Source organism: Eumetopias jubatus, unplaced genomic scaffold, assembly GCF_037043125.1.
Source record: "Eumetopias jubatus isolate StellerSeaLion01/CBP00866 unplaced genomic scaffold, mEumJub1_p1.0 scaffold_1, whole genome shotgun sequence".
NCBI classification, from domain to species: domain Eukaryota; kingdom Metazoa; phylum Chordata; class Mammalia; order Carnivora; family Otariidae; genus Eumetopias; species Eumetopias jubatus.
This window is the reverse complement of record NW_028274807.1, coordinates 171,726,560-171,743,800: the sequence shown is the minus strand read 5'-3', so window position 1 is coordinate 171,743,800 and position 17,241 is coordinate 171,726,560. Positions and strand designations below refer to the sequence as shown.

Sequence of the window (17,241 nt, the reverse complement as noted above, 5' to 3'; positions counted from 1 at the left end):
ACCATTACAGCAGCAAACAGAATAGTTTAACTGCTCTAAAAATTCTCTGTGCTCCACCTCTTCATCCCTCCCTCTCCCCAACCCCTGATCTCTTGACCGTGTCCACAGCTGGGATCCATTTTTTAGTGTAGTTGTTTTTAATGTATAATATTTCCTATAAATAGCAATTTTAGAATCACTGAGCATAGTTAGAGATCATTATCACTGTTTTTCACCCAAAGCAACAGATTCTGGGTTTTGTTTTTTGCTGTGATCTTACAAAAGTGAGCTCTAAAAATGAATTATTTTAGTCCTCTTTAGTAAAAATAATCACCCCTGTCCATAAAAGAGGCAAGTAATTTAAAGTTTATTAAGTGTCCTATATTCCTGCTTTTGGAAAGTTAAGGATGATCTTCAGTCCTCCCCTGCCCCCCTCCCTTCTCTAGTCACTCCTATCCCCTGCGTGTCCCCAGGCTTTCTGGGAAAACCTGGTTTGTCATCCCGCTTTGTAAAATAAGGAGAAACACACTCCCCATCTGAGCTGAAGGGACAGTCTTTACCTTTTTGATTCTCCTCACAGGGGGCTATGAAGGATCAAGAAGCCACAGGTCTCTTTCTCCAGGACCCAGCTTCTCTCTCATGACCATTTCTTTTACCCTCATGCCCCCCCCCCCCCCACGAAGAAATCTAAATTCTCTACCCTGGCTATGAAGGAACAAGGGATTCGGCAATAAATGTTCCATTGTTTACATGGTAAACAAAATTCTACCTGAGCGGACTTTCTCTGAGGAAGGTGATTGATTACCTCAGTCATCTTTCTTAGAACAGCCTCTTCAGTTGAACCTGGGAAGAAGAAAAAAAACCTCTTCTCAGAATGATTAGCATTTGCATCATACAATCCAACTTCCGCTCCTCCTCCTCTCTGTCTCTGTCTCTCTGTCTCTCACACACACACACCCTCCTTCTTTCCAGTCAAGGACATTTCAAGAGGTCAGTACCGCCCCCGTGTCTAAAACTTCAATGTTTGCCTTTGCAGGGACTTTTCCAACTTTACCTAGAAAAGAACTAACCAGAACTTTAGCACTTGTGGTCAGCCTGCTTCCGGCTGTGGCTTCAGTCAGTTTGTCTGCTCTGACAGAGGAAGCGCTTGCTGTGACGGGAAGTGCACTGGCTGGATTGCAGGAGGACCAGGGCAGACAGTGCCTAATGACATTGGTATGCAACATGCCAGCAGCAAGGGGAGCCAGAGAAGCACAGAGGGATGTCTCAGACCCAGAGTGACAGATGCTACTGACAGACGCTCGGTGAACCCACAGCCTCCCCCAACAGCACCTTCCTGAGCGCGCGCGCGCGCACACGCACGCACGCACACACGCACGCACGCACACACACACACACACACACACACACACACTCTGAACTCATGTATAGACAGAATGCCATAGTTGAAGATGATTTTCTCAAAAAATGCAGAAGCCAAGACACAGACATGTTTTTGATCTTCAGTACACATAAATATGGCAGGATTCTGCAGACACTTCTAGACCTTCAGACTCTGACTGGCTGGAGAACCGTGTACAGCAGGCATCACTGGAGTCCTGTAGCACTCAAGCAAGCACAGCATTTCCTATGAAAGTCTGAGTTAAGTACAAAGAAACTGGATTCAGGTGTTCTCTTTGCTCCTGTCCTAGTAATTGGGAGAGTCAAAGCATTTTCCCTTCAAGATGTAGATTCTCTAGAGGGGGGATCCTGTCGGTGAGCAACCTATATCCTGCATCAGAGCTTCTCCTGTACAGGGTGCAAAATCAAATAGAAGCTGAGAGAACAGTTTGACTAGAACTGCTAATTAATTTTAACCACTAGGTACTCCTTGGTAATTTGAGATTTGACTTAACAGCTCAGGATGATTATTTAATTAAAATACTGGCAACACTGAGGATCTCAGATTTGGGGATTTACCTACCTCAGCGCAGAAAAAGCTAATAATACATGCCATCCAAAGTACTTGATTTCTGCAGTTGAGCTGGTTTCCTATGGCTTAGGATTTTAGTGGGATTCCCCACTTTAGATCTCATTGTTAAATATTAGAGTCAGAGGAAAGCATTGAGAGAAAACCTGCATGGTGATAGCCGGTAAAGATCTAGACCAGAAACCCTTTTCCAGCTCTGCACTGAAGGACCCTCCTGAGCTGGAGAATGAAGATTTATCCCTAGGATCAGGGTACGTGGCCCAAAGTGGCTTCGGGCCAATATGACATTTCTTTTAAATCTTGGATTTTATTTTTTACATTTGATTCAATTTCATGTTCTGTTGTAGGGCCTATTTTGAGTTTAATATAAAAGTATTTTTAGTAATTTACCATTGAATGAAATGGACATTCTAAAAAAGATGCCTTATTTTCTGTCTGTGGTGTTATAGACCCTCGGGCCAGGCCTTCCTGCCCCAGGATTACAGGTATCTCATGCACAGAAGCACAAATAAAGCAAAAACAAAGGGGGTCCGAGTGCACCTTCTTAGCCATGGAGATGAGGAGCATGGACGCCAGTAGCGGCCATCCTACTACCAGCAGACCTCATTCATTCATCCAGCAGGTCCTCGTTAGGCAGTCACAACCTGGGAGTCCCTCAGAAGTGACAGCCCACGCCCCAAGACCTGCCCCCTGACTGCAGTCTGTGTGCTAAAGCACCTCAGGGCCAGGGACCTGGTTTGCTCTTCTTGAGACCCTCAGCCCTAGGCCAGGCACGGAAATTATAAATGTTCAGTAAACAGTTAAGTGAAATCTGTGCATTTTGCATTTGTCCAAAGACCTTTCTGAAATCCTTCCATAGGAGTCTAGGAATCAAATATATCATGAAAGAAGGTGGGAACCTGCCACGGAAAACTTCTTTTAATCTGTAGTCATTTGGTCACTTGCTGTTGGAATACGGATAAGAAACTGTTGCTTGAGCTTTAAGCTGTGTGCAGACTCTTGCATCAGTTTTCTGTATTCTTTTGAAGACTTCATTAATGTCAACTCTATTTGGAAATCTGTGTTTTCTATTTTATGGGGGGTTTGCTAAGCAAAGGAACATTGCAAGATTTGAGAGCTGGACTAGCTAGAGCTAGACTTCAGATGCATTATCTAACCTGATGAGGCAGTTTCCCACGTCCGTAGTGAGGTAGCTTCAGGTGAGTCCTCACTACCCTACCCGCTGAAGTGGCTTGCACATGTCCCTCTCCCTGCATCATATCAGGCAGGCCCACAGGGACTCCAGGTCACCTCTCGCTGCCTCCTTCCCTCGGCCAGCCCCGACCCCGGCCCTCTTCATTCTGCGCTATTTCCTGCGCTGGTCTATCCCACACTTCAATCCTTTTACAGGATTCTACAGTCTGAGCTGCCCATACCTGTAGGCCCTCATCCCCCACTCCAGCCAAACTGGTTTCCTCCCTGTGCTGGCCCCACTTGGTTGAGAATGCCCTCATGCTTGCCTTGTTTGGCCAAGCACCAACCCTCCTTCAGGGCCATGGCCAGTCGTCCTCACTGCCAGTTAGCTCTGACTTTGGCCCTACTCTCTGCCACTCATTTGACAGCACAGGCTGCTTTCTACCATTCTTTTTTAATGTTTGTGTCCACTCTCATTAACTAAACAACAGTGCTGTGATGGTAGGAACCCTATCTCATACTTAGGTCTGAAGGCCATTTCCACTTGAAAGACGTCCAGGAGGCAGCAACTGTGTGTGTGTGTGTCTCTCTCTCTCTCACTCACTCACTGCTGGTTCCTCAACACCATGCACATAAGGGAAGTGCCCCCAAAGCAGATGTTGAATATATGTTATATTTTTAAAATATTTCCTTCCAGGGAGCCAAAATGCTTATACTTTTGATTTGAATCCAAAGACTTAGCAAATATTTCACCCCAAAATATACTCAATAAGAGCAGTTTACAATTCATTAGCACCAGATGTTTGTCAGGGTCCCCTGTAAAACACAGGAATTTGTTAGGTCCCTCCCCAGGACAAGTGACTTTCCCTTTCAGGGCTCAGTTTTCTGCACTACAGATACAACTATGACTGTGATCTCTAAACTCCTTCTTGGCATGACATTCTGTCACATCCCAATCAATGGTGTCTGCTCCTCTGAGTCTGACAGTATAAATAGGACGTTGGGTCTTTCCTCTTCAAGTTCTCCTGGTTGGGGGGGGGGGCGGGTGTCAGTCTGCAAAAATTGCTAGCAGTCCCTGTGGACAGGTGAGGCCTCTGACTGCCGGTCCCGTCCTATGCTCTGTGATCCTACTGCATTCATGCTTTGCAAAGGCTCATAGTTTCATCAGTCCAGCCCACACGCTCTCTCCCAACACAGGCTGCTTCGCCCCAGTGCAAGTAAGTAATGCCCAGCCACCCATCCCCTGGGGGTGCCCTCTTCTGAACAGTTAGGTTCATTCCTCCCTTAGAGTTGGACAGACACTGAACATGGGATGTTTCTTCAATGGGAAGGTGTGACTATGTCTGAAGGACTGACCCAGGAGCAGTGAATATAATCAGTGGCAGGTTACCTTAGCTGCCTTTCAGTGGCACTGCCAAGCTTAAATGTTTTCAAATGTCTGCTATCTTCCTCTGCTTTGCTGTAGACACACAGGAGAAAACTGATTACAGACATGGAAACACCTTAGATTTTTAGGCCGGTCATCTTTGAAATGGGATATTTTATCGAATGGTCTTTTTGCCTGTTGTACTATGGCGGGAAATTGATGAAAATGAATATAGGCTAACATTAAGTTACATGTGAAGTGCTGATCACAGGATATTTGGTACAGGAAGGTAGAGATCATCATTTTCTCCTCTGGTAGTCATTCTAAGCAACTGAGGTTCACCATTTAAGCATTTGCTCTAAGGGCCCATGCAGGAAATAGAGATGGTTTATCATTCCTCCCTTCCACAAATATTTATCAAGTGTCTACTGTGTTCTGGTTACTATACGAAGGTGGTTTCTGCACTCATGATGCTGAAGGGCTAGTGAGTTCCTATTTACTAGATTCCCCAGATGTTTTAAGCCAACACTCTAAAGTAGGTGTGATGTCGTGTTGCCAATGTGGTCTACATTCTTTGTAATTTTTAAGATTTTATTTACTTATTTGACAGAGCACAAGCAGGGGGAGTGGCAGGCAGAGGGAGAGGGAGAAACAGGCTCCCCGCTGAGCGGAGATCCCAGGACCCTGGGATCATGACTCTAGCCAAAGGCAAACGCTTAAATGACTGAGCCACCCAAGCGCTCCCGTAATATTTTTCAACTAGTTCTCATTTGGCTTCAATATTGCTAGACTGTCTTGGTTGCTTTTTAACATTTAGACATGTCTTGTGGGATTTTGTATCTGATTCTAAGTACGTTGATGCCTTCTATGGTATGACAGTTGGCAAAACTCCAGCCTATGGGCCAAACCCAACCTGCCGCCACCAGAATTTGTAAATAAAGTTTTATTTATAGCTACACTCATTCATTTATGTATTGCCTGTGGCTCTTTTCAGGATACAGTAGTGGAGTCATTGTGACCATATGGTCCACAAAGCCAAAGATATTTACTATCAGAAAATATTTACTATACAGAAAAATTTTGCTGACCTCTGGTGTACACAAAGTAGCAATAATAGTGTGTGTGTGTGGTGTGGTATGTACTGGCAGAGGGTGAGGGGAGGGGCAAGATTTGTGTTAGAATGTCAATTACGGTTTATCTTGATGAGATCAAAATGGTCCCCAGTCAGAAATGACACCAGATAGATGTGGATTGGAGTCCATTTGTTCCCCTTATCTTGTGCTGATTAGATTTTACTATTCATTCCTGCCTCCCTGTACAGAACTTATCTGTGATGCATACTTTTTAGGAGAAAGGCATATGTGGGCGCAAGGAAGAGAGCTGGGAGGAGGAGTCTTGGCCCATTGGTTAACCAGTGGTGCGAAAAACTGTTTTTCGGGTATAAGCTGTAGATAACAAAAGAAAGGATGGAGACTGAATGGGCCTTTCTTATACCAACTAATAGCACCTATCAACGATGTCAAGCTGGAAGGAAAAGGAAACAAGAATAGAGCAGTAATTTCCATAAGCTGACAACGAGGGAAACTGAACAAGAAGCCCATTCCCCATTTTCAGCCTCTTGACAATCCCCTACCAAGTGAAAGCGCACATACGCATATCCGGTAAATGCCAGAACACTTGGGATCTCAAAATTCATTTCACTTCCAGAGTGTTTGCAAATGATTTTCCAAGTATAATGCTTTTAAAAATACACAGCACAGTATGAGGTATCTAGAGCAGTCGGATTCATAGAGACAGCAAATAGAATGATGGTTGGCAGGGGTGAGAGAGTTAGTGTTGAATGGGGATGGAGTTTCAGATGGGGAAGATGAACAAAGTTCCCGAGGTGTAGACGGTGGCGATGGTTACACAACAGTGTGAATGCACTTCATAACACTGAGCTGTACAGCTAAAAACGACTTCAATGGAAAATTTCATGTTCTATATATTTTACCACCCACCACTCATTAGCCCTGTAATGCAGTGGCTGCATTCCTATTTACAGATTAGGGAAGTTGTTCGGAAACCTACCTTTTGCCCTGTATTTAGTTCTTTTTTTAAAGATTTCATGTATTTATTTTTGAGAGAGAGCAAGCACCTGAGCAGGGAGGAGGGGGAGGGGAAGAGGGAGAGAATCTCAAGCAGACTCTTTGCTGAGCACAGAGCCCAACATGGGGCTGGATCTTAGGACCCCAGGATTATGACCTAAGTGGAAACCAAGAGCCAGAATCTTGACTGAATGAGCCATCCAGGCGCACCCCCCCCCACCCCCGCACTGTATTTAAGTCGAAAGTGACTTCTAAGAATTGAGAGAGTTCAATGATATTCAATGAAGGGGTACCTGGGTGGCTCAGCCGGTTAAGCGTCTGCCTTGGGCTCAGGTCATGATCCCAGGGTCCTGGGATCGAGTCCCGCGTCGGGCTCCCTGCTCAGTGTGGAGCCTGCTTCTCCCTCTGCCTGCCACTCCCCCTGCTTGTGCGCTCTCTCTCTGACAAATAAATAAAATCTTTTAAAAAAAGATTATCAATTTAGAAAGATATTTACTGTTTTTTAAAAGGCACATTAATTCTGTAACAACAGAGATAGCCTTATGAAAGATGTCACAAAGAAAAGATAGCATGGTGGGATTGCCTTTCTTGTCTCTACTCCTAGAAATGATTTTTTTTTTTTTTTTATGTGGATTCTAGGAAAGAAACCTTGACTGGTTCCCCAGGATGAGAGCCATGTCCTTGGTCAGCAGTGACTCTGAGGGAGAGCAGAATGAGCTGAGGAACCTGCAGGAGAAGCTGGAGTCCACCATGAAGCTGGTCACTAACCTTTCCGGCCAGCTGTCGGAATTAAAGGATCAGGTAAAGGAAAGATACCCCGTCTGCCCCCTAAACACACACACACACCACTACCAGACACACCAAATTTGCTGAGGCAAAATCAGGGGTGCTCATGTCAAAATCCTGATGTTTCCATCACGTGGATGTAGAAAAGGAACCCGGGGCACAGAGAACAAACTCGCCTAGTCCACCCATTTCCCCTCCAGCCCTCCTTCACTGCCCTTTTACAGGATAAGCTCATAACACTACTTGCAGTGCTGCTAGTACAAGGCTTTAATGGAAAAACAAAACCAGAAAATGGAAGAATGCAAATGATGTCAGTGAAGTGCTCTACAGAAAACATGACCTGTAAAGCCATACTCTTTTTACTTTACTTACTGACAGATTAAAAGCTGTTTCTAGTTTTGCTTTCTGGCCCTCAAATCTATCAACCCTTCACTCAAGATACTTAAATTCAGCATCCCAGGATAAACCAAACTTGCGGGAAAGCTCCTTTTGGTTCATTCATTGGCCAAATCCTTTACTGAGAGGCCATTGTAGTCCAGGCATTATGCCAGGTGCTGGGGATGAAGCCACAAACAATCTAGACCTATCCCTGCTCCCACAGCGCGTTAACAGTCTACAAAGTACCGCTCCATCCTGCTGCCTGTCCCTAAGGTGAACACTTGCCCCTTGAAGAAAGTTAAGGAGGGAGGTAGGTTTGTAGCAAACCCTATGTACTTTTTTCCTCCTTCTGATCCCCTTAAAATGAACAGTCACCGGGTGGTTATGTGGTAACAGGATGCCGCTGGGGGTCGGGGCGGGGGGCGGGGGGTAGTGTGAGCAGCTGCTGTGCCAAGCTGACGGGATAATCCGGCACAGACGTGGGAACAGGTCAGCAGGCTGGATGGGTTTTTGAAAGTTTTTTAATCAACTCCGTAGACAAGGTTATAAATTCTGTACAGCCAATGTTGTCAGGCAAGGCTGCCTTGGAGTTAAGTGGCAAGGTATACCCACAGGTGATTTTTTTTACTCATAGGTCCATAGCCAGTGAACACCCCATCTAGAATAAACTCTTCTTGGCGACAGTCTATAGAGCGATTGTAACGATCCTACTTTGAATTATATTTCTTTTCCAACTAAATTATTATAAACTATGCCCCCAGATATACCATTTGGCCTCCAAGTTCTTTTCTTTGACTTGTGTTAAGATGCAAATAAAAGAGACTAAGGACAACCGCAAGGCTTATTTATGAAGGCTGTCTCTAGCGCTGAGCTTGGTGGCCACCTGAAGTGAAAAAACTAATGAGAATCTAACTAGATTGCTTTGCTTCTTATTTTATTAACTCTGTACCCTTCTGTGACACACTTGACAAATGTTCCAGAGAACTGAACGGCTTGCGGAGCACTGCTGCCGCGGCTTCCATGTGCCCCTCTGCGGAGCCAGGGGGACTTCTTACCACGTCCAGCTACGTCTTAGTTACCATCTCCCTTTGGAGAGGGCTGTGGTGACAAGAATCTTAGTCAAATCCGAGGTTTTCAAAAACCTTCCAGAAACTGATTTAAAACAGACTTCAATAAAGGAACTGTTGAGCTCCCATTAAAATGGTCACAGGAGCAAGGTGAGCTGAGGAATTCGCAGGGGGCTTCTGAGGTGCAGGAGGGCATCCAGGACCACAGAGGTCCTCCCGCCTCACTCCCTCATTGTATTGATAAGGGTACCAAGGTGCACAGAAGGCTCCTAAGAAGCTTCCCGAACTCTCTAGGACAGTGCCAGGGATGCAACTCCTGATCCTCCCGTGTGGGTTTGATTTTTGTATGTCATATGTATTTTTGTTTTCATTTGTTTTGTCACTGTACCCGGTTTGCCTTTCAGGTTGGCTGTTTAAATTCTTACAATTTTTTTTTTTAAAGAGCCTTAAAGTTTCCAAAGTTGCCTCCCACACTTGAGCGCTGTGGAGGATACCTTCACTGCCATTTTACACAGCTATGCATAGTAGAAACTTGGCATTTTTAAAATCCAAGGTAGAATTGTTTCCATTAAGCCTAAATTTCGGCTTAAACAAAATACGTAAAACTTCATTACATAGGGACCTAGGGTTCATTAAGTGACATTAAAGCCAGTATGGTTTAAACTGCTTGGTTTCGGCCCTTTTAATATTTTTTGTCTTAACGTTGGCAGTTGGACCAAAAGCCCTTCCCCTATGAATGAATATGAACCATTTTTTCTTGGAAGACACTATAAGCTAAAAAGAAGTATGAGGAAACCAGTAATATATTCTCAAGTGTCTTTACCAGGATTGATCTGCTTAGGTTTTAAGGTGCTCAGGAGAAATTCAGCACAGCTGCATTTATTGGGGAAATGTGTTTCTTTCCAAAGGAATTAATCAACATTTTTCTTTTGATTATGTAACTTTTGACAAACCTTTAAGGCCATTTGTTTAAGAATCAACGTACCGAAAATTTGGGGGAATTTTATTAAATTTGGTGTAATAGCAATCATAAAAATTTTTTAAATTGTTCTGCATAAAAAATCATGCAGATATGTTAGAGAGTTGCTGGATCTTAAATGGCAATTGTAAGAATTCCTGCCTTCCCCCAAGAAAAAAATTTTTTGAATTAAAAAATAAAAGCCGACAAATGATTAGTGAGCAAGAAACTCTGTTTTTAAAACTGCTATGAAAGAATACCATTCACTGGTAAAAGTGCTGGGAAACACAAAAATTGCTTCATCACTGAGCTATTTTTTTCGATCTTCTGGTCCAAAAAGCAGCATAATGGAGCAATGATAGTTTATAAATGTGAATGTCTTTGGTTTTGATCTGTACTGCTACTGACCTCTTTGGTAGTTGTTTTCTTAAAATACCAATTTGAGGAGAAAAAGTTCTTGTGAAGGATCAAAGTTAAAAACCTGGTTGGTGGTGTCACTTTTCCTACTACTGCCAAGAACAGTTGATTAGAATTGCTATTCTAAGTGTTAATGATGCATCTCATCTTAAAGTTTCCCCTCCTAAGAGATTCCGAATACTAAATGTGATTCTCTTAACATTCTTATTCCAAGGAGGAGAACTGATGTAAGAACCTACATTTTTTTTTGCATGTTTTCTTCATAATGCAAAAGAGCAAATATCGAAGAGGCTTCACTTTATTGAAAATGTGACTGGCTTCCTATGGGACAGTAACCCTTATGTGTTAGGAATACGAACAGTGCTTGAAAATTCAGATCACATTAGCATGTTCCTGGTTTGGCACTTTTCGTGCGAGACGGTTATCTTGTGAACATTAACTGCTTAAGGAAGGGAGGAATAACAAAAGATTAGAATAAATGCCTACGGTTGGAAAATGGAATATTAAACCTTACTGAGTGCCTCTGTTCCTTACCCTGTTCTGGAACCTCAAAGGGGGACTAATGTAACCACTGCCTCTAGGGTCCCATAATCTAGCAAGAAAGACAGGAATATAGACCTCTGACAGTATGATACAGTGTGGAAAGTTGTACAACCCACTCAAGACATGAAGACTGCTTGATGGGAGCACAGAGGCGGCGGCATTTAGTCCTGTGTGTGGCTTGGGGTAAGGAAGGATTAGAGCCTGTACAAGTAGGTGACTTCTGAGCTGGCAGAGGAATGCACAGGGGGCATCCCAGGTGAGGAATCAGCATGAGCAAAGGCATGAGAACGCATGGCATGCTCCAGGAATGGCACTATTATGTTCTGGTTAATTTGGTTCGTTCTTTGAACCACCACTTGTGAAATCAATGTGCAAGGTGCAGCCCTAGGGACTGGGGTTACAAAGGTGAATAGAACCTGTTCTCTTTCTACACCTAACAGGCTAGAGAGGGAAACAAATCAGTAAACCGCTAACTGAGAATTCAACCCTGTAAGTATGTAATGGAGGTATGAACAGACTGGGAAAGAAGGAAAGCAATTCAGTCAACTTGATCTCTGGGAGAGAATTCGTTATGCCACAGAAGCCTAGAGGTAGTACTGCAAGAGCTTGAGTTCAGAGTTTGAGGAAGAGTCTATCAGGTGAAAGAGGAACAGAATATTAGGGATTAGCTCAGAGTGTGAACAAGTATCTACACGTTGACATTAAATTAACGTGTGTCTGAGAGTTGTGTTGGGTTTTTTTCTTAGTATTTTAGGCTCATTGTTAGAAACATGGCTGATTTTAGTTTCCCAGCTCTTTAGAATCTGAGTAACCAAGACCTTGCTGTGACAGGAGAGCAGTTTTTCGGACTCTTGATCCGTTAGAAACCAGATCGTGGCATCCATGTGCTGCTGTTGAGCGGTCCTTCCTTTGCCAGCCTTCTGTCATTGAGGCCAGAACTGGGAGGTGAAATGTGCTCATGTGCTCTCTACCCTTAGCGTTGTCACGAAAGATCTTTCCGACATTTGGCTGCATCTGATTTGTAAAGCTACAATATTCTTTGCTTCTTGTTTAGACTCAGTCAAAAGAAGGAATGCTAATATTCAAGCTAGTTTTTATATTCATACAGATAGAAGAGTACTGCTTCAAATGTTTATCCTTTAGTTAAATGGGAATTTTGAGGATTTTAAATGAAACAGACTTTTCAGTATTCATATTTTGAATATAGTTACCTTAGATCAGAATCTGATCTTTTTGAGTCAGTATTCTCTGACATTTGAAACAAAACTATGTGAGAATATAAAGATTCACTTTGGTCATTATATTTATTTGCTTTGATAAAGGTAACAGCAACAGGTAATACACTTTAAGAATTTACACACACACAGACGCATATTTTATACACAGTTTGTGTGTGAATTATGTAGATAGGTAAGTAGGTAGAATTGAGCCCATAAAGCCAGAAGTTATGTGAGACTGTGCACTAGTGGGCCAGGGAAACCTAACTGGCCACAGTGTTGACCTTGAGTTTTTATAGGCCAGATTTAGGCCTTACGGCTTTTTTGTTCCCTTATAATCATAACTGGATGATGACCACTATCAAAAGGGCCAAATCCTTTAGCAGTTGCCCTTTTCCTTCTCAATTAGTCACTTAAATGACAGCTATTCTAAAAGGCCAGGGTTGATGAAAACAGAATTCAGACAAATGTGTGTGCCTCTACTGTGCTCAGCTATAATCTTCTCCAATATCTTAGAGAAAAATGATATATGTACCCAAAATACTTTGTGTTCAAGAATATGAAAATACACCTGAAGTGATCTTTGACCCATTTCAGAGAGACTCCATGAAAAGTTCTTCTAGAGCAGCACTGTGGTCCCAGAGCAGCAACATAAACCTCACTTGTGACTTGTTAGAAATGCAAATTCATGGGCCCTACCCCAGGCCTACTGAATCAGAAACTCTGTTTGTGGGCCCTTTGATCTGTTTTAACAAACGTTCTGTGTGATTCTGGCTTATGCCAAAGTTGAAGAACCACTATTCTACAGAAATAGAAAACAAAATTAATGAGATAGGTATGCACTGGGTACTTGAAATGACCAGAAATAGGACTGCCTGAGAAAAGAATATGGCCACTAACCTACATGAGTAGGGAGTTTGAAGGTTTAGGAGGGAGGGGGGTGATGTGATCATTATCTTAAAGGCAAACCTAGAAAGTTAGAATAGGAGCAGCAATGAGGTATCAGGTGATGGCTGCAGAAGTGGGAAGGGAGGTGTGCCATCAGCTGAACTCTCGTTGGTTATAGGAAATACAGTGTAGAGGCTTTTCTATTTAAGAGAATGACTGAATAGCCAACAGATTTAAAGTTAAAAGCTGATTGAACCAACAGGCATGAACATTTGCAAACATAAAAGGTTATCTCAAATGCAAGTAGTTATTTATAGAAAAATTACAGAAAAGGGTATAATAGCCAACTTTAAAGTAGACTTCAGTAGGAATTGAGCCCCCCCAGGATTCCTAAATCCATTAGAATGCTTGAGATTGTTAGACTTCGTGAAGTTGTACTGGATTCCCTCTCAGGGTTAACTGCCCAGGGAAGAGAGAGAGAGAGAGTGAGTGAGTTGAGTGTGTGTGTGTGTGTGTGTGTGTCCCTGTGTGTGTCCGTCAGTTGGGGAAGGGAGGAGGAAATCTAAATATCTGAAGTAGCAGGCAGTAAGATTAATGAATTATAGATTACACTGTAATCTAATTGTGCATTTATCCCACATGTCAAATTAGGTTCTTTTCTCAGCTGAATCTGTGAAGTATAGTGTAGTGTGTAACACTTAAGATTTGTCATTCATCTAAGGAAACTTCAGAGGCTAGCTGGAATATCCTAGTTCAATTCTTTATAAAAAGCTACCTTTTGGAAATGTTCACTCCTTGTAAATTCTAACAGAAGGCACTTCACAGGAGCCTAAAAATAGTATTTTGATTTAAAAGAAAACTGCCATGTTTTGAATAAGTAACCACTTTAAAAATTGAACCTAGGTAAGCTATTCTTGTTTTATGTTCTCTCAGGGTATTCTGTACCAAAAATTAGTCCAAGGGAAAACAGATTCAAGCATCTATGTGACACTCTCCCAAGAAGTTTACATATATCTGTTCAATTCTCCACCTATGAGATAGGAATCATCATCCTTATTGTGTGAGTGAAGAAACAGACTTTGAGAAGCTAAATAACATAGAAACATAAGGAAATGGGTCTGATTCCAAAGCCCACGTTCTTTTTACCAGGATACCCTAATTCCTCTCTGACTTAAGAAAACCAAAGATCTACATGCAGGACCTATGGCCACTTGTAGACAACAATTTTATCTAATATATATTTCATCATAGCCTTTTTAATCTTAATTGGCTTAAATGCCCAGCATCAAATCCAGAGCTAGGACCAACTGGTTAAGAAAATGTTAATGCAGAGAACTAAATGTGCCCTAAAAAACCTAGAACAGAGCTAGCTACCCATCAATATGAGAAATGATTTAGTTCAGCAGCCAAATGAATAGTAGCAACCTCTTGTGTGGGGTTTTGAAAGCACGTTTTCATTTGACCAGTCTTAGGAAATGGTCTTTCCTGAGCTTAATCAGTCCTGCGTCTGTGGGTGGCAAAGAACAGACCCCACTGAGTGCCTAGAGCATTGTTTATGGCATTTAGTCTCTCTGGATCTCAGTGACATGTGAGGACATTCCTCATCTTCCTCAAGGTACTACATTTTTTTTCCCTCTCAAACCAGAATTACTCTGGAATTATTGAGTAATGAAATCAAGACCCCCTGAAGACCATGGACATAGTCCCTCTCAAATCTAGGATTCTAAACACACTGCTTTTCTTGATAGTTTGGTGTGCTGTTACCACCACACAAAGCCACCATTTTCCAATGAGCCTTTAAATCATTTGGAAATGGATTTGAGAAACAATCAAGAATCCTGTGCTTTTACTGTTTTTTGTTTCTTTATGAAACAAATAGTAAGCAATACTTGTGAATGCCACATTGCATGACTAGGTCACAGAATTCCCCATTCTGCCTAGGAAGATGTCCCTTTTGAAGTTCTGTGTGTTTGATTTAGTGACGGTACACTATTTGTAGAAAGTGGGTTTCAGTATAAACCATAACCACAGAGGTAAATCTATGGTTCAGTGTATGATCTGACGTACAGGAAGTGTCTGGGTCTAATGATGAAACTTTTTAACTTTCCAGATGACAGAACAAAGGAAGCAGAAACAAAGAATTGGTCTTCTAGGACATCCTCCTCATATGAATGTCAACCCACAGCAACCAGCATAAGCAAATGAAATAAAGGAATCTCCTGTACCTTTTCTAATTATTATTAGTGTGGGTATGGCTACTTAGTTCTGATTCACCCACAAAGATGACATTAATGCCTAGTACATTTGTAAATAATCAGTTTTATACTGTATGTATATCATTGCTACTCTAAAGGTTTGGATATATGTATTGTAATTAGAATTGTTGGCATGATGAAATTTCATTTGTGCCAAAAATATTAAAAATGCCTTTTTTGGAAGGACTAAAGAAAGCACCTGATTTGCACTTGAACCAGATTATAGATTTAAAAGTATATGACCTGTATTTTGTATTTAAAACTAGAATAGCCAGTATTTATGTTTTTTATAAAACTGTGCAATACGAATTATGCAATCACAATGAATTTGTAACTCCTGGGTGTCCTAAAGGGAGTGCACATCTTTGAAGCTGGTGTGTTAATACTATGTAATAAATGGTTAAATATCAAATGCTGCTGCTGCCAAAATCACATGAATAGTGAGTTTCCGGCCCCTGGGCATTTTGTACCATATATTTGTCTGTGGTGATACTGTTTCTCAGTGCTGGCGGCATTAGTGCCTCTGTCTCATAGTGACAGTGCTCCGAGTCAGCATTCATTGTAAGAAAAGCAACTTTAGTTTCAAAGATAACCTTAAGCTTCTGAACTGATCATTTAAGCTTTAAGTAAGAGAGCTAAATTAGAAGAAGCTCAGACTTTAGCTTGTGAAGTTAATGAATTTTTGAAAGGGAACTTTTTATGCAACGTTTGGAATAAATGCATACTGCTGGCCAATCAGTGTCATCACCAAGGTGAATTCTGGTGTCACGGGATAAAGAAACGAATAACTGAGGGTGTCTAGATTATCTAGTCCAAACAGTAGAGTTGATTTTTTTTCTTCATCTGAACCAACATGCTACAGTAGCTAAGAAGTATTTAAACTATATACATCCATATAAAGATGAAATATGATCTATCCCATTAGAACTCATAGTTGAACACTGACATGTTATTCTTGTGAAAGAGCCACGTTTTGGTTTTATTTCCTTGTCACATGATTTCTTTCCTTGATGGATGAAAAGTATGAAAGGAAACTTTTATATCTGTTGCCTAGTTTTGTACATGGATCTCATTTTACAAGAGAATCTCTGCAAAAAAAAAAGTTTAAAAATGTACTGAAAGCAGAGTTCTGAAATGAGTAAAGTTTGTAAATGCATATATGAAAATAAATATTTAATGATGCAGAATAATATACAGTGGTAGACTGGTGGCTTTCGTTTTGGCATTTCTTTGTGTCTTAACAGCTGTTCCAATTATTTTCCTTGGGACCAATTTAAAGTGCAACTGGTTTGGTTACCAGATTAATTCTGAAAATTCTTACCTGATTAGCGAGTGATCAGGGAGTGTTTAATACGATGTTCATTCATTTTTCTAGATAAGCGGCTGCCAAGCAGACTGTCCTGAGCAACGAGCACCAGGGCACGCCGAGGGAAAGTCGGGGGTGGGCTCTACTGAGGCTCCGGCCTCCTGGGCTTTCCTGGGACTGGGGGGCTCTGACTTGCTGTCTGCAGTAAAATAGTTGCCGTTTGTTTTCCTTCGTGTCCAGCAGTTGGAGGCCTTCAGCAAGACTGTCAAAAATGTTTCACAGAGCTTACTAGTTTATCCAGAGGTAGTAAAACTTGTTCCCTTCTCAAAGCAATGCCTGCCCGCTTGCTCTTTTAACACTGATTCTCTCTGTGCTTTGGTAAAGACGAATTACCACCCAACGTTGGGAACTAGGTCAGGATTGAGTTCCAGTTAAATGACTAGTTTCATAACCAGGGCTTCTACGTTATAAATTTGATAACTTAAAAAAACAAATGAATAATTTTCCAGTCAATGCAGTGTATCTCCGTATTTTTCCGTAGTAAGGCAAGCCCAAGATAGACGCACACTTGAACCTGTAAATCTCTGCTGAAGCCCACCACCTGCGCTTGAGCCAGCGAGGACTTGCTCCTCCTCGGGTTTCTCTTTGATCTCTCGTGCTGCCCAGCACGGCATGGCAGTGTGTGTGTGGTTTGTGTGGTCTGTCTCCCCAGTCCCATCCAGTTCACTGGAAAGTTCTGCATTGACATGTCCAGGTTGCAGCGTTTACAGGTTTGTCATGTTTCATCTGAATCCTGTCACTTAAGATATATATCTTCATTCAATTTGCCAGCTTCAGCAGAAAATAAATAGA

The 17,241-nt window shown here is 42.0% G+C and overlaps 1 protein-coding gene and 1 long non-coding RNA gene across 2 annotated transcripts in view; one reads left to right on the top strand and one right to left on the bottom strand.

Annotated features, from left to right (window-relative positions):
- Positions 1 to 16,273, top strand: part of ITPR1 (inositol 1,4,5-trisphosphate receptor type 1) — a 320,000-nt gene extending 303,727 nt beyond the window's left edge. Inside the window, exons 58-59 of the mRNA XM_088027511.1 lie at positions 7,214 to 7,375; positions 14,939 to 16,273. Of these exons, the coding sequence (XP_087883637.1) occupies positions 7,214 to 7,375; positions 14,939 to 15,025 (249 nt within the window). The 3' untranslated portion in view covers positions 15,026 to 16,273. The remainder of the gene's footprint in view (positions 1 to 7,213; positions 7,376 to 14,938) is intronic.
- The window catches only part of LOC148165102 (uncharacterized), a 36,463-nt gene continuing 19,888 nt past the window's right edge, over positions 667 to 17,241 (bottom strand). The window contains exons 3-4 of the long non-coding RNA XR_015769157.1: positions 16,405 to 16,651; positions 667 to 822 (exon numbers count right to left, since the gene is read on the bottom strand). This is a non-coding gene — a long non-coding RNA (uncharacterized LOC148165102). The remainder of the gene's footprint in view (positions 823 to 16,404; positions 16,652 to 17,241) is intronic.